Source organism: Physcomitrium patens, chromosome 24, assembly GCF_059467195.1.
Source record: "Physcomitrium patens ecotype Gransden chromosome 24, ASM5946719v1, whole genome shotgun sequence".
NCBI lineage: Eukaryota > Viridiplantae > Streptophyta > Bryopsida > Funariales > Funariaceae > Physcomitrium > Physcomitrium patens.
This window is the reverse complement of record NC_143433.1, coordinates 3,086,429-3,109,811: the sequence shown is the minus strand read 5'-3', so window position 1 is coordinate 3,109,811 and position 23,383 is coordinate 3,086,429. Positions and strand designations below refer to the sequence as shown.

General features: G+C 37.4%; 1 protein-coding gene across 1 annotated transcript; it reads right to left on the bottom strand.

The window, feature by feature from the left end:
- Nucleotides 1-6,921: 6,921 nt before the first annotated feature.
- LOC112276387 (uncharacterized) lies at nt 6,922-10,361 on the bottom strand. Its single transcript, XM_024507663.3, has 2 exons — nt 7,619-10,361; nt 6,922-7,503 (listed from the first exon to the last, which is right to left on the bottom strand). Exon 1 carries the CDS (start codon nt 10,212-10,214, stop codon nt 7,674-7,676), a length of 2,541 nt encoding a protein of 846 aa, XP_024363431.1. The 5' UTR covers nt 10,215-10,361; the 3' UTR covers nt 6,922-7,503; nt 7,619-7,673.
- Between the last annotated feature and the right edge of the window lie 13,022 nt (nt 10,362-23,383).

Genomic DNA, 23,383 nt, shown 5'->3' with positions numbered 1-23,383 from the left:
TCTTCTTTTTTATTTGAATTTGACAAAGCCTTAAAGTAATTTGTATATTTTTTAGATATAAAAGAAGTAACTACATTCCTACCTTATGAAAGCAATAACATGACAATAATAAATCAAAGCAAGCACCAATTTTTGAAGCAATGACATATTAATAATCAAATTGTGGTGAAAAAAAAATTCTTAAAAGAGCTTCTTAAACATAGTTTTTCTAGACTCTTACTATATTTGATATTTTTTGATATATAGCAATCTTAAGGTAATATGTTAGTTCTATTATAATGTATCAATTTAAAGAATAAGTATGAAAAAAAATTATATTTATTGCTATCTAACTTGGTGGTAACTGATAATTTTTAAAAGAAGTCAAATCAAGAAGAGAGTTAGTTGATGCTTTGTCTACTATTAAAGATTCTTTGAAATATTGACAAGAAATTGCAACTATCTTACCAAACAAGAGCTCTCAACTTAATACTTTGAATCAATTTTAACCATAATTCAAAAGTCAAAACTTAAAGTGACACTATTGTTATAATACTAGGATTTGTGAACAAGTCTTATATAAATTATAAGATTTGTAAACAAGTCTTATATAAATTATAGTATTTTATATTATCAACCCTGCTTGTACTTAAGCTAAATATTTAAGAATTACAATTGTTCTTTCAAATGATGATATTATGATTTTATATATTCTAGATGTAAATCGTATAATAAGAGCCAATGATTAATCCAAACAATTGTTAGCTTTTCTAATAAATAGTGTTAACACACCATTGTGGCATATACAATTGGTAGTTGCTTTTGATCATATATAGAATAATTGTGCTTTGTCCTTTTGAACTTGTATGATTTATATACTACAAGTTGAAGCCTTCTATCAAAATCTTATTGAAGGACTATGCCAATAGCAAAGTTGGAAGCATCAATGTCTATTTTGCTCTTTTGGTTGTTTTTTCCACTACTAAACCAAGATTTGGAACTACTATATATACCTATTGTTTATGTTGTATTTACTTCTTCATAAAGGTTGTTCTTACAATTAAGCCTTTAGCTATAGATTGTTTTGCTACTTCACTCAATATAAAGGTACAAAGAGATACCTTGCATCTACTATCTTTGAAAGAGATTGCGTTTGTTAGCTAATCAAATTGCTTATTTTTCACCCCTAGCCATGGCATACTAAGAATAACATCATATTTGCGCTTTGTTATCTTAAACTTTTCCTTTAAGGAATAGGGGTCATTCAACCTTAAGATTTTTTCTTCACATATCTCATTCAATACATTCTTTCAATCATTTGTTAGGTATATACTCTCTTTTTTGATTATCTTGATTTTAATCCCAAGTTTATCAATAATTATTTGTAGAATTGTAATCAACAAGCACTTGACATGGCTATTATTTTAGTCCATCTATTAGACACATCATTCCACTCTTTTGATAGTTGTTCAAGACCATGTCATTTGTCTTTGAAAAACAATAGCTATTCCTAGTACTAGCACTTGATGCCTTTACTAACGAGCTTTGTTTCCTTGCTCTACTTCTTTATTAACTTGGTGAACCTTGAAATTATAAATTTGTCTTTTTTGTTGGTGCTTGAATTTTAATATTTTAGATAATATCTAATTTAATACCCTAGCTTCTAATAATAGAAATATAATCCCTTTTATACCAATATTTATCATTTTTGTGGTGTCAATAGTCCTTGTAAGGCATCAATCTCCATTGACAATGGTTGTTGTCTCATAATATTAGATAGCAACATGAAACTCTGTATTATAGGTCGTACTCCATAGTTTTTGAAATCTATAGCATCAACTCTCTCTACAATGTCAATTACCTCTTGAAATGTGTGTGGAACTCTTAATTCCACCTCTTACTAAACCATAAGTTTCAACCCTCATCGAAACCAACCTATCATCTTTGCCTCTAAAACATTGCTAATTTAGAGACATAAAGACTTGAATCAAGAAATATAATCTTGTATTGATCTGGATTGTATAAGATTAGATAACTGATTTCATGCCAACTTTTTTACATTGATGGATGAAAATTGGCTCTTAAGATTGGTCTCAAACTCCTCTCAGTTACAAAATCCACCTTGAGTTCTATAGTTTTGAATTTCATGTTGCCACCAAATGATTATTGCACCTCTCAAATAACTAGCTGCATATATAATTCCTTCATTGGTGTTTGCTTCAAATAGTTGAAAATATTGTCGCATGTTAAAGAGCCATTGGCATATATCTTCTTGCCTTGAAGTTCTAAAATATGTATTACACTTACTCAATTTTAACCTAATAGATGTCAATTCCTTTCCCTTAGAGTTTTCTATCTACTCTTACAAAGTAGCTATCTAGTCTAGGATGTATTGTATCTAAGCCTCCATTTGAGATGGTTGTGCCATATCTTCTATGTTGCAATTTCTTTGCAAGACTCTACTACCATAATGCCTTCTCCCTTTCTAGCCGACTTCTTAAACGTAATTCATGGTAGTCTCAAATCAATACCTGATATGATCACAATAACTAAATTTTAATTAAACAATTGCTATCAATACACTATCAAAGAATAGACTAACATTTACTTTGATATCAATGAAATGGGACTAAACTCTCTCTAAGATCTAATATCCTTCCAATCTATAGCAACATAAATTCCATTACAATATAGGATAGAGTAGACTAGAATAAAACTGAATAGAATAAAACAATAAAAGACATAATAAAACAAAGAGAATAGAATAGAATAGAAGAGAAAAAATGCAAATCAATCTTAATTGAGGGAAAGGAATTGAAGTCATACTTGACCAAATACTTCATCTAAATGGCCTTAACGAATACTATTTGTACTTTATCCAATCATCCTAGAACTTTTTAGAATGTTTCTAATAGTGGGCCTTACTAAGATAACCACCCCTTTTAGAAGGTTCTAGAAGTAGGCTCTACCTAAATATCCCTTAAGTCCTTCTGAAATATTCTATGGTAGATTCCATATGGACTATCAATCTAATTCTAATTTTAGAAACTTTCTAAAATAACTCCAACTATCTATCTCTATGTGTAAATAATATAAATGCTCCATTACAACTTATAAGCCTTGATGAGATTCAAATCTTTGATCTCTTAAGCAAGTTATCCTAGATTTAAAATATATTTATTTAATTATTTAATTATTTATAAAAAATTAGATATATTTTAAAAATTATGGTAATAGAAATGATTGTTAAATAAATATATAATTTAAAATATTATTTGAAAAGAAAAGAAAAGAATATATATTCATTATTATACAATAATAATTCTTAAAGTATATATACTTAATATATGGATATTAAATAAAATAAATTATTAGTTTTATATTTTATATTTAAATTATGTGCATATATATATATATATATATATAGCAATTTTTGAAATAAATTATGCACTTAGCTTTAAAAAAAACTCTAAATCTAGTATAACAAATGTTTTTATAAATTCTAATTTTCTATAAATATTCTTCAAACTGTAAAAAAATCTCAATGTCTATAATAAATTTATAGTTCAAATATTTTGAAAAAAATATTGCTGATGTATCAGTTATATTCTTCCATGTTGCAACATAAATTTTTTATATAAGATTAAGATTAAGTCGGCTAATCATCTGATAATAATAAAATAAACATATTATTTTAAACAAAGAATATATTTCAAATCCACAAGAAAAACATTAACACAGGAACAACTTATAGATTCAGCAATTTACCTCATTGCACACGTGAATAATATTCATTTCTCAGCTACATAATCCAATTTTAAAGTCAACCCTAAAGTCTGTAGATGGCTCATTCGAAATGGTGCGTTGATTCTCCTTTATAAGATACGAAACTCTTGAACTCGTCAAAACGTGCTGATTAAAGCAGTAGAGATAAACTGTGGTGACAACTGATTTGATTGCTGTAGGCCGCTACTAGTGACATTTACTTTTCATGGGACCCGGACTAACCTTACCACAAATTTATTTTATTTAAGCAAAACAATGCGAAGCATTTTCATTGTAAGTAAACCTTTTCTTCAGTGACTTTGAACTGTCCAGGTTATTCACTACCACATAAATTAACTGATCAGGTCAATTCACCGTAGAGTCGGCCAGCCATATCACGGTAACGGATGTAGCTGACGCCGTCCAACACAAGCAAATCTCTCAGCAAACAGTTGTTGTAGAAGTACAATATCCCACCGCCAATGAGGCAAAAGACATTTTGTGGCACCTTTTTTTTTTTGGATCAATTCTCTCTTGCCGCTCTGCTTCAGCGGGTAGTGGTCGTAGTGGGATTACGAAAAGGACATTATTATGCACGCAATCGAGAATTTTTGTGAACCCAGAACTATGATTTACAACCTAGGTCGATGCTTAGATGCTCCGTTGAAGTTGCGTAATATTCAGGCGTTCTCTCCTGCAATGAAACTTATCTTCAGATTGCTCATGAATCTACCGAGGTTGATTTTATGCTTGCAAGTCATTTAGGCCGAGCAAGACCCCAATGACCTTAACTGTTATTACACCTCAGTCGAGCGACGAATTGGCGAAAGCTACAGCCCTGCTTTCCTACACTACATCCGTCAAGCTTCGGTTTAATGCAAAAATTCACCTTCAGCGGCAATGTTGATGATATTTCGATGACTCGCTGCACAGTAGCGGATATCTCATTTTCTGTTCATTGTACTACTAGCGAGCAGCTCTGACATGGCTGGATGGATCAAATATTTCTCTCAAGATAAATCGGTACCTACGAAACACATGCTCATAAATTACGTGATCGATACATTAGAGTAATCACATGCATTTACTCAGCGATGTAGCATGAATCTGGGTAGCAATCAGGCCCCATCAGAAACCTCTTCATCCTGCTAGTGGTCGTGTTGGTGTCATGTGCCTTGCCAGGCATGACAGCGCCCAATAAGATGCATAAACATCCATCAAGATGGTGCCCGCAGCTGCATTGGCTGTTACAACGACGCTCACCGAGGATGGTGGTGCATGTTCTGTGCTGGAGACGGAATTCAATGAGCTTCGACAACCTATGGTCCAAAAACTTGCAAGGGTAGGCTTCAAAGCTTGAAATGTGGTATAAAACACTAACAACCGCGAGAATCTAGACAACAAGAAATGCGAATATAGTAACTGAAATGGCTCTAGGATCTAGAAGGTTCATTGCCAGAAGTCTGCTCACACATGTTCGATGAAAGCATCCGATTCTTAGTATATTTTGTGAGAAGCACTGTGCTAGTATTTCAAGTTTAAATTGCCTCTGGAAGTTAACCTACTGTCAGCTAAACTGTGCCCACAAACAAACAAAAGCATAATACAATAGAATCTTTTGCATTGACACTGCATACAAAATATTAGTATGACGAGAGCTCATTTGCGGCGAATATATATTTACAAAATATTAGTATGTACGAATATATAGGTGTTTCACATACATAGGTGTTTCACATTCATTGGCAGTTGGGTGTCGTTGCTTCCAGTAGGATTTTTTTAACTTGTTGGGTTGACTTGGGTAGAAGTGAGGTTTTTGATGCCAAGAGATGCTATTTGGTATTAGGAAGCCATTAGGTAGACACCTCCTTTTTATTACATAGACATTCCACCCGGTCACACCAGCAAAATACCATTGCCACAAGTTTTTCAACAAGCTGGACACTAGTAAGACTGAAAGGTTTAAAAATAATAACAAAAAACAAAAGCAATCGACAACACATGAACATTAGCAAAACAAAAGCTAAACAAAAATAAATAAATAAACACAGATGTCCACGTACTAATTTTGTTAGGTGGACACCTCCCATACGTCTGTTTCATTTGCTTTGATTAGCTTCTGTATCTCTAATGTTCCTATATTGTGGATTGTTATTTATTTTATTTTTTTTGTTGTTTTTTATTTTATTTTATTTATATCTTTCAACTTGAATAGTGTTGAGCTGGTTAAAAAACTTGTAGCAATAGTGTATTATTAGTATGGTATAGAAGAGATGTTCACACAATAAAAGAGAGGTGTCTGCCTAACAGTTCTCTAAGTTTATTATTTATTATATATATATATATATATATATATAAAAGCAACTAATATTAATATGTGTTACATGGAGATTGTAAGCAATAAACGTGTTTCTTTCTTTTCACAACATGTTCATAATTGATTAATTTATATATATATATATATATTTATATATTTATTTATATGTATATATTTAATATGTATATTAATAAAATACAAGGAAAAATATAAGTTAATTAATAATCGAGAACTCATCACAACTTGATGAAATAATATCTGCACTTAAAACTACAAAGAGAAGAAAAAGTAACTTTATAAAGAATACCAAAACAATCTAAAAAATCAACCCTACTAACCAACCAAGGGGATTAACAGTATTAATAACAACAACAACAACAACAAGCAACGTATCCCCGTTGAGCGACCTATATCCGTGAGAAACCGGTCTCCGTGTTGCTCCAACAACTGGGTTTAGGGGTTGCAGCAACACGGAGACCAGTAACTGTTGGAACTTACTATCCATGTCCATCTCTCCGCTGCCATCTCCCTCGCTTTGCCTCATCACTTAGAGCTGGCCCCGCTTTCATTCAAGCCAGTTGCGTTGCTCTCGTGCACAACCGTAGAGCTGAGAAAAATTCGGCTGTAGCAAGTGCGACGCTGGGCAGTGATCAGAAAAGTACCTGACGAAGTTTTTGTCTCTTGTATGCTGTCACTATGGAGGCATCTGCAGCTGTGTTGGTTTCCCTGCAGACTTGTACGCGTCGATGGACTACCAATCTCGGTTTTCGGTGATTTTCCGATATTGGAAGCTAAAATGGCCAAGCCTTTTTGCAGGAAATGATAATGTCCTGAAATACATGAATAAGTGCAAATGGAAGGAACTTGAATTCGTGTTTTATTATGGTGTAAATTCTTGAAAGAACAAGTGCATTGCTGTGCACGAGGTTGCATCACCTCGCTCTATCCTACTTCTCGCAGAAGAGCTCGACTCTAACTCGATGTGGACGGATCGGATGCGATCGCAGTCCAATGGTGAATCTCTCATCCGGAATGAAAATGAGCACCATCGAGAGTGGCGCTAAATAATCTGTCTGCCTGTTGGTTTCCTAATGTACAGTACTCTCTCCAGCTAAATATGGATCGTCGGGGTCAAAATAATTCAAAGAAATGAGTTACGGAAACGGCCTCCGCGGTGCACTTGCGCAGTGTGTAAAACCATACACGCGTTGTGTCGTTGGTAACGGAGTGGTTGCGGGGCGTTGCTCGATAACACTCTTGGAACGAGTGTCGAAGAATTGATTTCTTGTGTCCGATTGTTGTTGATAAACTCCGCATACTCAACAGGTGTATTATCGATTAATAGATTAGTCGGTAGACGAGCTAATGCGTTTTTTTTTTTTTTTTTTTTTTTTTTTTCTGATAAATCTGTGCAGGCAGGACCTCACGTATGATTGATGTCCCTGCATGAGACAGAATATTGTTAGCGACTTGTATCGTGATTCAAAGCCTCTCGACCAAAAATCTTGGACACATCATAAAAACATTACGGCTGGCGAGCTCAGAAGTACCCAATACCTTTGAGCACTGATCTTCATCAAGAAGAAAGGATTGTGTCCATTTCAACGCCGCTCTATGACCTCCTCTGGAGCATTGACTTGAGTGAAGAAAAGTGCATGTGCCATCGCCGTGAGCTTGACAATGCAAGCTTGGCAACTTTCGACTGGCGCGACGGGCTTTTCTTCGATGACTCTGGCGAAGGCGACAACAGTTCTAGGGTGGCCTTGTACGCTGGAGATTTTTGCCCGTCTTCCTTATAACTCGCTTGCGCATGAAAGGAGGGATTCTCAACCCAGAAGCACGGCGTTGTTTTAGATCCTGGCTCACCCTTCGAGAAGAATCTGGGGAAGCAAGCCGGGTGCTCAGAGACCGTTCGAGTTGATGAATGGGGTTCCGACTTAACCACAGGGTCCGGTGTTCGAGGAGAAGGCATCTTGTACGGTAGTCGTGTAGGTGGTTCAAGCTCAATCACATCTTCCTTAGCGGTGCTTGAGAACTCGTCCTCCGGCTTCGAGGGTGGCCTTGAAGGTGAACTTTGAGAACTCCAGAACTCCTCTTCGTGCGATGAGTATTCATTCACATTCACTGTACGCGAAGACGCAGCAGCTGCAGAGTGAGAAGAATGAACAGGAGGCTTCGACATCTTCGACTGCAATATCCTCGGATTCCGATTCGGTACATCGCAGACATTATGTGTTTTAACATTGTCATGGCTTCTAACAGAAGCCGACCGAGAAGAACCTTGAGATTCGAAGTCCTTTGAAGGGTTCCTAGACGTTGAAAGAGGGCTGGCTTGATCCTCGTATGACCAATGCTCGAACAGTTCGACGGAGGTGCCCGACGAAGAATGTGAGCATGGTGCACTCAAAGATGTACGCGTACTTTCTCTGGAGCAAGATGAAGGTGCACTGCCAGGACCGCAGAGCGTGCTTGTGGGAGAACGAGCTGATGCTGCGCAGAGAAACTCCGCGTTTTGACACTGTGGTGATCCGGATTGCGTGATGGGTCCTGATTTAGAGGCTAATGAGCCTTTGCTGGAAGCGCGACTTGGTCTTGCTGTATGGTCCAAAGGACCGGAAAGAAAGTTGGTAGAATGAGTGTGACAATGATTTCCATTCTGCGGCGACAGTTGTAGTGATGAGTATGATTGCGGTGATGGTGCTTCCTCCTGGGATCGATGGGAGTGTTTCCCCACCGACGACTCCCTTGATTGTGGTTCACTTGCATTACGCTTCACGGGCCGAACTTGGTTACCTGATATGATGGACATGCTGCGGCTCCTACTCGATATCGTAGGTTTGCTAAAACTGTTACACTTAACAGCTGCAGAGACGAGTCTTGGCGGCAATTGTAACGTCGGAGCAGGGTCGAGGGCGATCTTCTCCTCGAACTTCGGTTTACCAGGTTCCTCCTCCCACTTAAATGGGACCGAGGAACGAACTGCTTTCTGAGGTGCAGGCTTGGCAGACGGGGTTGATGAGTCTACAATACTCGAGGCTGCAGGGGCAACGTTGGCATTGCGGGATGTATCTAGGTCTTCACTCCGGCGCTCACTCTCAAATTTCCCGGGTCCTTTCCTAATACCACCATGCATCCTATGGCTATTCTCGAAGCTTGACTCATTTGGGGCACTATTATGGGAATCCTTCAGCTTCTCCTCACAAATGTGTGATTGCGTTGAGTTCGAAGACGCGGGAGAGTGCGACTTCCTTAACGCATGTCTTGCCTTCCCAGGGGCATCATCCCATTTGAATGGAATAGCTATTGCAGCCATCTCGCATCTAGGCCTGTTATCTTTATTCAAAGCATTCCATGACATGCGATGCTCGCGGGCATCGACCACTTCAGCGACTCTCAAAAGTTCTCCATTCAGTACCCCTGAGCTGGAGCTGTGTATTCCACCAGCACATGAGCGAAGTGCTTCAAGCTCGCCGCTCTTGAATGCTCTCTCGACACGAGGCCTCTGCTGCGCAACCTCATAACCAACCTCCAACTCATGACTGAAACAAGCACGATTCGGCATGTGCGTCTTCATTCTTGAACTAATTCTGGGTGGCGCGCAGCTTCCGCGTAATCTGTGTGTGGCATTGTCTACAAACTCGGAAACATTATCATCGACGTCCACCGGTGCGAGTTCCTCTTCTACATCCTCTGCCGAGGTGCTTCCGCGACTGGACCCTACTTCAGGTACCTCAGAGAAAGTGGCGTCGCTCAACTGCCGGTCGGTGCTCCTCGCTCTAGGCAGAAATCCGAAGGTGTTAATTGTGCTGGAAGAGAAACCAGTGAGAGGGCCGCTGAAGAAAGATGGCGGAGGAGTGGGGCCAGAGTAACGCATCCTATTACCAGACATATCGACCTCATTGGATAGGACAGGAAGAGGGCCGCTGTAGTACGTGGATCGACCAAGGGCTGGAGGACTTGCTTCACAGAGCTGGTATGTGCTCACTTCGCGACTTGGCAACTGCGAGTCACGGGGGCGCCAGGGAGACTGAGGACGGCTGGTGTCTGAGTCGCTAACATTTGCAGAACAGCTTCGGAGAGAGTAATCACGACGAGAGGGGGAAAGAGGCGGAATTCGCAACACGTTCTCAACGTTTTCAGAGACAGAAGCCATCTTTTAAATATTCTTCGAGACCATCAACAAGAAAAAGACCTCAAATTCAATGTCTTGCGAACCCGATCCTATCGGTGAAAAGTGGTTCCACACGCTACATATAGTGTGAAGAGCTGCGCTGCGCGTCCTCCCCTACTCCAACGAATCAACACCTTCGTTGTACAGTCACAGGAACAGTGTGTGCGCGTAGATTCGAGATTAACAGGTTCGACGGTGGGACAATAACAAGCGTGACACTTTGCCCTTGGCAGTGAAGTATGCAGTCCTGTAACTTCTACAGCCGACGTCCGATTCGCATTGATGCCTTCACGACAAATCTAATGTAACAGAAACTTCGCAATGTCGCCTCCAAGTTCGTCACTGCCGACACCTTGTTCTATCGTGCTGCCAGTTCATTGAGCGCGGAAGCATTGTCAAGTGACAAACATGACAATCAAATTAGGTCTGCAACAGCCGACACATGCCTCCCGGAAGCAGCTCTCTGTCCTAACTGGCGGCTCACTCCGTATCAGTTTCCACCTGATTCACATCTGGAGCATACACCTAGCAAGTGTCGCAATGCCCGAGACGACTCAATGCCTCCAACTCCGCTCCAGACTACCCGATCAAGGAACTTCAGCATCTGTCCGCTGGCATGGGTGGAGGGAACCAAAGAAGTCTTTTCCGTGGACGTCAACCAGCTTATATGGTGTGGGATGGGTAGCCTCCAACTCTTGGCCGGCTCGAAAAGGTCGACCAGAAAATAACTGGGGCAATTAACAACTATAAAATTGAGGCCGACCGTGCTGGTGGAAACGTCGTGGGCTATAGTGCAAACCCGAACCCCATCAGAAAAAGGTCGCACACCAGATCCTACAATTGGTGTGGGGGGACGATTTACGATGAGTGATTTAAAGCGAGTAATATTACCGTGGAACGGGTAGATACCTCCAGTTAGTTGCTGACCCACATTTAACTGCAGGAGTGGTTTTACAAACTTTTCGAGGTTCTCATTGTTTTATAACTATTAACCTCCCCTAACCAAATTACCCAAAAAAAAATTTGGACACAAATAGAGAATTTCTCTATTGCATAAAATTAGAATACCAAATAAACCCAGCCAGGTCCGGCCAGGAGTGTGACCCGTAGACTAAGGGCAAAAGACAAAACTACTGTTTGGACCCACTAATTTCCATTCAGGCTTGTTGTTACTCCATACAGCTCACAACCACTGAGTGCGAAACTGATGTATAGTATCTGCCGTTTTTGAGGGCATACGCTTCATTTCTTCAGGGCATTAAACCATGCATTTCGGCCATAGTCGATGAAGTGGAGCCAGATCTTCTGATATGTTTTTTTTCCTGTGGCCAGAGTATGCCATTAAAGGCTGCGTCGTTCCTCTCAATCCACAGGGTCCAGGTAACTACCCCTCTGAGCAACAACCATAATCGGCTCACTTCACGGAAGCGACGGGGTATGCGGCAGGCGAATATACAGTGTTTCCAGGATGGGTAGAATTGTCTGGGTCTCCCTTCTTGGTCCATATTCGTCCCGCGATAGGGTGGGTGATTTTGTCGACTTGCCCTCCTCCCATTGATCCTTGGGTTGGCGATTGATAGGTGCGATGAACTCGGCCTGGTTGCGCTGGGTGGTAGGAGCAGATGTAAAATATGTAACCCCCCATGGCCAGGCTTTCCTTGCCGAGACACATTCCCAGAACCTATGTAAAACTGTTTCACGCGTCCCAGTTGCGCATACAAGCAACTTTGATCAACTTTTCCGCATACACGTCCTCTCCACGCATTCACCGCCACGGTGCGGTGCCATGCCAGCCATAGCAAGCCGGCCTCCTTTCGAACCCGTTCTCTGTCTCAGACATTTGTCCATTTTAGTTTGAACGTGGGTGGCAACATGCCCCCTCTTGTCTGAGCTGCCCTATTGGGAAGTTCATGGCGTTTTAGCAACAGCTTACGGCCCACCTTGGCTGTGTAGCTCGTGAACAGTATTTGGCCCTCCCACTCGAGGCGACCTGGATCCCAAGTCATTCTGTCTGCTCTGCCGTACCACATGAGAGTGACCTGTCTTCCACCTACACTTGTAGTGGGTACTATTCAAACTCTTTCGGGCGTACAGTGCGTGTTGCTCTGTTTTTCCCATACTCAGGTTTTGATGAGTTCTCCATTCGCTTGACCTTTCGGTTGGGCTACTGGTTCCCGAACTCACCGTGTACACCTTAACTTGATTCGGGATCTAAAATTCGGTTTTCTTTATCTCGGCCTGGAAGGTTGGTGTGGTCTACCATATGACCACTGGTAGGGTCGCCTGTTCATTCATGAACACCCCGGCCCATTCTTCATCCTGTAGCCTCGATCCGGGGCGGTGATTAGAGGATGCCGATGCTGATTTAGGGTGTCAACAAGTCCCTCCCATGAGCCCTACTCCGAAGCTTCAAGGTCGAATTTCTCCTTTGCTACCGAGAACTCCAAGAAGTTCCCAATTATCCATAAATCTTTATAATATTGTAATCCCTATTAGGGAGTTCTGAAGCTCTTCTTCTAGAGAATCCAGGGCCAATTGTGTGGACTTCAAGATAGCTACAATTGGTCCATTCTTCATGACATGTAGGAGGTAGTGTTGTAAGTTCTAGGAGGAGTGTTTTCCAAGCCATTGCAATCTTGTTCCACACAAAGGACCCTTTTTTGCTTTGATGTTTTTAATGGTGAAAAACTCAAGGCTTAGATTCCATCTATCCCTTGTATATGGTTAATATTGGCTAAGAGCATGAAATGCAAGGTGTAGTCACTAGGTTCTAGTGCTTTAATTATCCATTTGAGTAATAGAGTTATGATGGCATCAATTGACTAGGTTCTAGTACTTTAACTATCCATTTGAGTAATAGAGTTATGATGGCATCATTTGGGTTAATGAGACTTATGCCTTCTTTATGTGTAGACTGACAATATTGCTTCCATGCTACTTTGATATGTGCTTGTTGTGTTGATCCTCTAGCAAGGTAGTTACTACGTGAGGCCTTGATTTTTTATATGCCTTTTTTTATTCATCCTAATAATAAAATATAAAAGAACTTTAAAGATAATAGGACATTATTCACAATTATTCTTCAATCAATGGTATCAACTATTGTTAAACTCTAATGTCTTAATTTCTTATTGATTTATTTTTTGAAGGAAAGTATCTATATTTTTTGCAGTCAAAGAAAGGCTAAATAGAGTCCTCAAAAGCTTACTTACTTCTCTCTCTTCTATCTAAGTAATGTCTAATTTATTTGTCCATGTAGGACAAAATAAAGTAGTGATATTTTTCTAATGTCTACTTCATTTAGGCCAATTTATTAATAGGTCTGAATCCAAGAAAATATTTCCAATACTTGGATGGTTTTTTATATATTAGCTTCAATTTTCAATAAAGTCAAAGATATATTGGCTGCATATTGGGCCATAATTTGCTATCTATGACCTATAAGAAGTTAAATTCCTCTAATAAATCTACTATTTATCTCCTTCTTAATTATTATATTAAATACTTCTGTAATAATAAGGAAGATATAAAGAACTAATGAACAATCTTGTCTTCTACTTCTTTCAATTGAAAAAGGTTTGAAGAGTAACCTATTGATCTTTACGTATGCTTTAGTATTAATAAATAATAATTTTATTATATGATTAAATTTTCTAAAAAAACTATTTCATCCAAAGCTTGAAATAAAAAAATTCATTCTACTATATCATATGTTTTTGAAAAGTTTAATTTTAGGAAGACTAATGATTGATTAGATTTTATAACCATGCCATTGTTTTATGCATCAATAATAAATTTTCAAGTATTAATCTTTTAGATAAAAATACCAATTAATCCATATTGATAATATTCATAAATATTAGATGAAGCCAAAATTGAAGCCAAAATTAAAGCATCTTTATATAAGTATTTTGCTTATATTGAAGAGAATAATTTGCCTCTAGATAATTAGATTGCTTCTTGGTCGTCTTTTATATAATAAAATAATCATCGCTTGCATTATACTTAGTAAGACATTCCCTTAATTAATGCTCTCTATTAGCATGTTTAATAATTCATGCCCAATTTAGTTCCAAAAAGATTTATAAAATTCTAAGATTATCCTATTAAGGCCAAGTGATTTTTTAAATATTCTCAAGAACTCATTCATTGTAAGAGGTCTCACAAGTTGCCTTGCTATTTCTCCATCAATCTTGACTTATATGCAATCTATTGCCAACTTATTAGCATTTCTTATGTCCTTTGACAATTATCTTGTCTGATATAGTCTTTGCTAATAACTTTGACAAATGAATTCCATGCTGATTTAACTATGATATTCTTATCTATATACATTAGTTATTTCAATTATACATAGTATCACTAATTATTGCTTATTTGCTAAAAAGAACTTATGGAAGTAGCAATTATTAAATGTGAGCTACTTTAGTTGTCACGGCCATAATCATGTAAGCTAATAATTACATATAGAAATAGGTAGAAGTAAGTAAAAGTAGATAAAAGTAAGTTAATTCTATAATATTTAATATAGAAGCTTCCTAGAAACTTCCTAGACGCTGCTTTGACTTCATAGGTGTCTTTAATTGACTTTTTGGATTAGAAACGTGGTCAACAAGTTGGCCATGTGCCACACATGTTGTTAGCTTGAAGATCAAGCTAACTATGTGGCCCACACGTAGAAAAACTTGCCTTGTAAGTCAAGGCATGTGTCCTACAAAGTCAACACATATTGAAGGTCCTATAGAACGTCGCCACGTAGCCCTTAGTTAGATAGTATATATAGAGACAAGAGTGAAGGCTTCTTCACTCTTGTCAACTCCTTTCTTGCTTCTAGTCCAGGTTCAAGAGTCTTTAGTTTCTTGTCTTGTGGCAATAGCCATTCCAGTTTCCTTTCAATATACCTACTTGTTTATATTTTGACTTATTATATCGAGATAGCCTTTTGGTGTATATTTTCCCTCATCGAGTCTTTGTCCTTGACAGATTGACAAGAGTACACTTACAATATGAGAGCTTTGTTTTTTCTTGAGTAAGAGTGGATTACCCCTTTCTCTTGACAAGACATAAGCGTATTAGAAGTTTACGGATTACCCACTTCTAAACTGATATTGTTCTTAGTATCTTCTTTGTTATCAAGTCTTTCTTTTCTTTTGTCTTGAGCAATATCAAACAAATTTTTCTTCTTAGTGTCATTATGGCAGAGCTTGTTGAAATGAAGAGTGCAATGGCACAAATGCAAGAGCAAATGAGGGAGTTAATGCTTGCGATGCATCAACTCAATTCACCAACACAGGAAAGAACAAGAATAGCAGAAAGTGGAGATATAGAGATGATCGGAGCTGTTTCAACATCTACAACAAATCACGTTCCTTCTCCAATTGTACAACACCCTATAAGCACTAGAGAACTAAGAATTGCCTTACTTGAGAAATTTGATGGTACGAGATCAAAGTTTCGAGGGTTCATCAATCAAGTACAATTGGCAATTGAACTTCAACCGCAAAGCTATCCAACTCCAGGATCACAAGTCAGGTTTATTGGCACTCTACTTTCTGGTTCTGCATTATCGTGGTTTTCGTCTTTTTTTGAACAACGAAATCCAATATTGGACAATTTGGAAGCTTTTTTGGCGGAGTTTCGATCTATGTATGGTGAACACGATGCAACTCGTGTTGCAACAAATAAGATCCGAATTCTGCGACAAGGAAATCGCTTAGTAACAGTGTATGCTTTACAATTTCGACAACTTGCAATTGACATCAAGTGGGATGATGCTGCACTCATCACTCAATTTCTTTATGGATTGCAATATGAAGTAAAGAAATTGATGTTCAACTTACCTGATCCTCAAACTTTGAGTCAAGCAATCGATTTTGCGGTAAAATGTGATAATCGACTTTTTGAATTTTGATCTGAGAATCATTCACGGGAACCTCAACGTTATTACTCAATGGCAACATCAACATCTTTGCCAAACGTACATTCAGAAATAGAAGACATGCAAATTGACGCGGTACGTTTTAAACCCCTAACTGAGCAAGAAAAGATTCGTCGTCGTTAAGAAGGATTATGTTTATATTGCGGAGAACCTAAGCACACTGCTCAACATTGTCCAAAGAAACCACGCAACTATAAAATGAAGGATACGGCGGTCAAAGAAGACAACATGTCCGAAAACGGATTCGTCCAGCTACTATAGGGACCGTGCAGTTGGAACCTTGTACAATTCCTAATGAATGTCCTATCCTCTCCTCAGAACCCTCTTCTTGTTTTATAATACAATTATATTTAGGACCTAAGAATTACAAAGCCTCTGCTTTATTAGATTCGAGAGCCTCAGCATATTTTTTAGATGAACAATTTGTTAAAAGTCGTAAAATACCCTTTGTACAGAAACCTAAACCAGTACATGTAGAAGTCATAGATGGTCGTCCCTTGTCTTTTGGAGATGTCACTCATGAAACTCATCCTATAAAAGTAACAATAAACGGTCATGATAGCTACATAGCTTTTAACATAATTAAATCCCCGTCCAATCCAGTTATTTTAGGTTTATCCTGGCTAGAAAAATATAACCCTCGAATAGATTGAAATTTACATAAACTTGATTTTTTTCAAAGCGTTATTAATAGTTCTACCAACCAAGTAAAAAGTTATAAGTCTAGTATAGTAAAACCCACACTTATAGGTGCAAAAGCATTTATAGACGCAGCAAAAGAAGGATCAACTTTTGCTATTTATGCTGCACCTATTTCTGAAAACGTAAAGACTTCAATTGGCATTCCAAGTCAATATCAGGAGTATCAAGACGTTTTTGAGAAAAAGAATGCAGATATTCTTCCTGAGCATCACCCATATGATTGTTCAATCGACCTCAAGGAAGGAACTCAGCCACCATTTGGACCAATTTACAGTTTATCGCAAGATGAGTTGGCTGAACTCAAGACATATATTGACGAGAATTTAGCGAAGAATTTCATACGCCATTCAAAATCTCCAGCAGGAGCTCCAATTTTATTCGTAAAGAAAAAGGATGGATCTTTACGAATGTGTGTTGATTATCGAGGACTCAACAAGATCACAATCAAGAACAGGTATCCATTACCTTTGATATCAGGACTCCTTGACCAGTTGAATCAAGCTAAGATCTATACAAAAATAGATCTAAGAGGAGCATATAATCTAGTACGGATCAAAGAAGGAGATGAATGGAAGACTGCGTTTCGAAACAGGTATGGACATTTCGAATATAATGTCATGCCCTTTGGACTCAAGAATGCACCAGCTGCTTTTCAACATCTCATGAATGATGTATTTCGTGAATTCTTAGACAATTTTGTCGTCTTCTATCTAGACGATATCCTGATCTATTCTAAGAACGTCGAAGAACATGAAATACATGTTCGTCAAGTATTACAAAAACTTAGAGATGCAGGATTGTACGCCAAGATGGAAAAGTGTGTATTTCACACTACTCAAGTTGACTTTTTAGGATACATCATTTCAAATGATGGTCTCATGATGGATTCTAAGAAAGTCCAAACAATCATGGATTGGAAGATTCCAAAGACAGTAAGAGATGTCCAATGTTTCCTGGGATTTGCCAATTACTATCGGATCTTCATCAAAGATTTCTCACGAGTTGCAGCTCCACTTACACGCTTGACTAGTAAAGATAAATTCCAATGGAATCAAGAAGCGGAAGCAGCATTTGAAGCCTTGAAGACATCGTTTGTCTCTGCACCAGTCTTATATCGTGTTGATTTTTCCAAGGCATTTTTTATGGAAATAGATGCATCAGATTTTGCCTTGGGTGCAGTTTTATCACAAATGGGAACAGATGACAAACTTCACCCGATAGCTTTTCATTCAAGAAAATTCTCAGCAGCCGAGATCAATTATGAGATCCACGATAAAGAACTTCTTGCGATCATGGATTCCTTTCAAGAATGGCGTCATTATCTAGAAGGCACTTCTAGTCCAATCACTATATATACAGATCACAAGAACCTCGAGTATTTCATGTCAACACGCGTGTTGAATCGTCGTCAAGCTCGTTGGAGTATGTCTTTGTCAAGATTCGAGTTCATTATCACTTATCGGCCAGGATAACAACAAGGTTTGTCTGATGCCATATCTAGACGTTCTTATTTTACACCAAAAGAAGGAGATGCAACTTTTGAGCAACAAAGAACGGTCCTCTTGAAACCGGAGCAATTTCATCTCCGAGAAATGAAATCAACATTGACTGTTGATTCAACTTTTCTCAAGCAAATCCAGTCCAGTATGTCCTCAGACCCTCTTGTTTATGATATCGAGAATAATTCTTCCAAGTCTCATGATCTTTCTAAGTTCGAGTTCAAGAATAATCTATTATATTTTGAAGGACGCCTATATGTTCCAGAAGGAAAAGCACGTTTACGTATTCTTCAAGCACGTCATGACTTTCTAACAGCAGGGCACTTTGGATATAATAAGACTTTGGAACTCATATCAAGAGATTTTTGGTGGCCACAAATGTGGAAGTCAGTCAAAGACTTTGTACAATCATGTGATATTTGTTCATGATCAAAAATTCCTCGTCATCGACCTTACGGACTTCTTCAGCCATTACCTATACCAGAACAACCATGGTCTTCTGTTTCTATGGATTTCATCACAGATCTTCCAAGCTCAAGATCTTATGATTCTATATTTGTGATAGTAGATCGTTTCACCAAGATGGCACATTTTGTGCCATGTACGAAATCTATCACAGGTGAAGAAATAGCTAAGCTTTTCATTGATAATATCTATCGCTATCATGGATTACCTAAAGATATCATATCGGATAGGGGAACTCAATTTGTGTTAAGATTTTGGAGGACCCTTTTCAAAATTTTAAAAGTAGACATAAAGCTATCTTCGGCTTTCCATCCTCAAACTGATGGACAAACAGAGCGCATAAACCAAGTCTTGGAGCAATATTTAAGGTGTACTATCAACTACCAACAAGATGATTGGACAACCCTTCTGCCATTGGCAGAGTTTGCTTATAATAATACGGTACATTCTTCCACGCAACAAACACCTTTCTTTGCCAATTATGGCTATCATCCACGACTTGATACTTTTGATTTTTCAAAAGTTGATAATCCTGCAGCAGAAGATATGGCAGATCGGTTGTCAAAGTTACATGCAATAATGAAGACGCAATTGAAGGAAGCTTAAGAACGACAAAAGATAAACGCAGATCTATATCGTAAGGAGCAACCACAAATCAATGTAGGTGATAAGGTATGGCTACTTCGTCGCAATATCAAGACTACTCGACCTTGTGACAAGTTGGACTATCATACGCTTGGCCCCTTTTCTGTTTCTGAACAGATCAACCCAGTTGCATATCGGTTACATCTACCGGAGTCAATGAAGATCCATCCTGTATTCCACGTGTTTTTTCTTGAACCATATAAGACAGTGGATATACAAGGAAGAAGACAAATGCCACCGCCTCCTATAGAAGTAGATAATAATGAAGAATTTGAGGTGGAAGAGATATTAGTCTCAAGGCGGCGCCGAAATAAGCTAGAATATCTTGTTCATTGGCGCGGATATGATATTAGTGAACGCACATGGGAGCCATCCAGGAATCTAGGAAATGCATCAGCTAAAGTCAATGTTTTTCATCAACAACATCCATCAAAACTAAGATGAAAATCTCTCTTATAAAAGAGACAAGATTGAGGCAAGATAACATTCAATTTCCTATCCTTGTTTGTAACTTCTTTGCATTTGTGATGCTAATTAGATGGAGAGCCAACAACCAGCGGATTCAACTCAAGAACCTTCGTTTGCTGACCTGCCGGACGAGATATTACGATTGTCACAACCTTCAAGATGACGCAATCGAGATCAAGATCTTTAAGAACGACATGTTCTTTCTCGAACAGATGGTGAGATACAACGCGTTTGGTATCACGATTTGGGAAGGAACTCTCGATGTTTGGTGATTTTGCTAGAGGTAGGAACAACTCCTGATGGTGTTCCGAATATTCTATTCGAAGGAAGTTACGAAGGCCTCAATAATGATCAAATAACTGGGTGGTCTACCCGCCCTAGTATGGGACACTATCGATGGTTGAGAGGCCCTATCAATCATCTTCGAAGAGAACAGAGATCAGAGTATGTGGCGAATACAATTCGTCGCATCATAGATTTCCTCAACATATGATGACCGCTCCTCGTGGAACTCATCTCTAGAAGGGGGGGTAATGTCACGGCCATAATCATGTAAGCTAATAATTACATGTAGAAATAGGTAGAAGTAAGTAAAAGTAGATAAAAGTAAGTTAATTTTATAATATTTAATATAGAAGCTTCCTAGAAACTTCCTAGACACTGCTTTGACTTCATAGGTGTCTTTAATTGACTTTTTGGATTAGAAACGTGGTCAACAAGTTGGCCATGTGCCACACATGTTGTTAGCTTGAAGATCAAGCTAACTATGTGGCCCACACGTAGAAAAACTTGCCTTGTAAGTCAAGGCATGTGTCCTACAAAGTCAACACATATTGGAGGTCCTATAGAACGTCGCTACGTAGCCCTTAGTTAGATAGTATATATAGAGACAAGAGTGAAGGCTTCTTCACTCTTGTCAACTCCTTTCTTGCTTCTAGTCTAGGTTCAAGAGTCTTTAGTTTCTTGTCTTGTGGCAATAGCCATTCCAGTTTCCTTTTAATATACCTACTTGTTTATATTTTGACTTATTATATCGAGATAGCCTTTTGGTGTATATTTTCCCTCATCGAGTCTTTGTCCTTGACATTAGTTGAGAGTAAAGATTTTGGCTTTTTACTTTTTTTGCTTCAAATTATTAAATGTAGTTAATATTTTCTACAAGCATGGACTATTAAGTTGAATTATTTAGATTTGGTTTAAAGAGACATTGTTGCCTTTGCAAGCTTCTTGCATAAGATGATCTTTGTCTTTTGTGCTTTATGGCTTTGTCAATGCAATAGTTTCAATAAAGCTTTACATAGCAAAAATCTTACCAAAAATAGTAAGGTTAAATTTAAATTCCATGCTCTTCTAATTAATATTTGTACCACCTCATTTGCTAAATACTAGACACTTATTACATATATGGATTTTTGTCTTAGCACCGGCTAGAGGTGCACACCCTTCCACCTAGCTAGGTAGTTTGAAAAGGCATTGTCATTCATAATTGTATAATTTGAGTTATTTATAGTGGTATCTGGGAATGAAAAAATATAAGTTCAATCTAGTTGGGCCATAACCTTGGTCCCATCTCTTCATCTACTATCTCAATTGTAGTACAATGTATGAGCATCCAATAAATCATCTATAATTTTTAATATATATTTTAATAAATTAAAAATCCTTCATTCTTTGTAGATGATTATCACTCCATAAATGTTGGATTTTTCATAAGCACATTCAATATAGTTCCAATCTCTAGTTAAAATTCAACAACAATTTGTCAATAGTGTCTTAAGTAGCTCATAGCATAATTTACACTAATTTCTAATTATGTGAAGTACATATGTATTCAATACTATCAAATCTTTTCTTAAAGCACTTTTAATTTGAATCTAGTATGCTTATTCAAATTTAGCTGCTTTAGATGATATGACTAATTGCAACAAGCGAAGAGTGATCCACATACACACTTTACTACTCCTTGCCTCTAAGTTTGTCTCTTTGCATTTCATATTTTTGTATGTCAAAAATATTTGTTGTTTGAATGTATTGATAGAAATAGTTATATAAAAATATTATTTTATTAGAGTTGTTGAAACTTTGAACATTTTGTGATAATACATTTATTTTCATGGATTGGAATGGGAGATGAGAGAAAGCTGATCTTATTCATTGTTTACTACTTATTCTAATGGAATTCCAACATTTTTTTGTTGTATGAGGCAAACGACACATTATTTATTTAAAGCTTGTAGTTGTTGATGTTAATATGCCAATATTTTATTTGACAATCGATTTGAAATTAGTGGATTTAGAATTCATTATTTATACCCTGCCTTTTAAGCCACTCAATAAACAATAGAACTAAGTAAGTTGAAATTTCATAATTTGTCCTTATTGCAATGCTTGTTGGAAGGTCGAATGATTGTAAGATCTTTTTTGACTTCAATTCTGTTATTCAAGGTTGGAGGATGCATGTACCCCACTACAAGATATAAAATGTCTACATCAACACCTTTTGAGAAGTTTTTTATTTTTATTTTTATTAATAATCTGAAAAAATCCATGTTTAAGATCTCTTTTCATTTGTAACTCCACTTACTTTTTTATTTGTAGATGCCTTAACTAAGTTTATAATTATTTTAATAGAGGTCTATCATTCACAAAATACGCTATGACTATGCATCTTTATAAATATTCCATCTCTTTTTTGATTTTTTCTTCATCTAATCAAACCTCAACAACTTTCATGTTTAGCAAAAATTTGATATTGCTTCATGCTAGGCCTTTACGGAGCTTATTACCGAACATAATACAAGTTAGGTTAAGAACTACAAACTTACATAAATTTGCTATAGTCATGATAAGTTTGGGCTCCATCCAATTGTCTCTTTGTATATGTTTTGTCATGCAACTTGGTTTGAATACTATGGATGCAACTAATATATATACCACTTTTGTCTTTAATATGTCCACATAAATAAATTCACTTTTTCTAGATTATAAGACTAGCCACCAAATCCTAAATTAAATCCTAAATTATAATACGGCTCCATTGCAGAATTTTCTTTGACATGATATACATTATCAAAAAAAGAAGACAAACAAGATAATTAGCTCATGTACTACTCTTGTGATTGGATGCAATAATTAACTTTGAACAAGATGCATGTGCAATGCAATAACTGCCCTGAGATTCCTCTTACTATGCAACAAAGGTCTTTCAAGCATCATCATGTCGCTCTAAGTATAATTTTTCTAATTACTCAATTTTTGAATTGATTTAGCTAAGTCAATATCACACTTTCTTTTAGTTTTTTTTATTCAATGCTTGTGATGTTATACTAGCTTGATAAGTAGTTGGTTGTTGTTAAAGAATTTAATCTATAATGCTCAAGGATTGATTTTGCTAGAGAAATCGGATGAGTTGGACTTTTGCAAGTTGATGGAGA

Coding starts and splice junctions, on each gene's coding strand:
- LOC112276387 (XM_024507663.3), bottom strand. CDS start 10,214: ATGGCTTCTGTCTCTGAAAACGTTGAGAACGTGTTGCGAATTCCGCCT.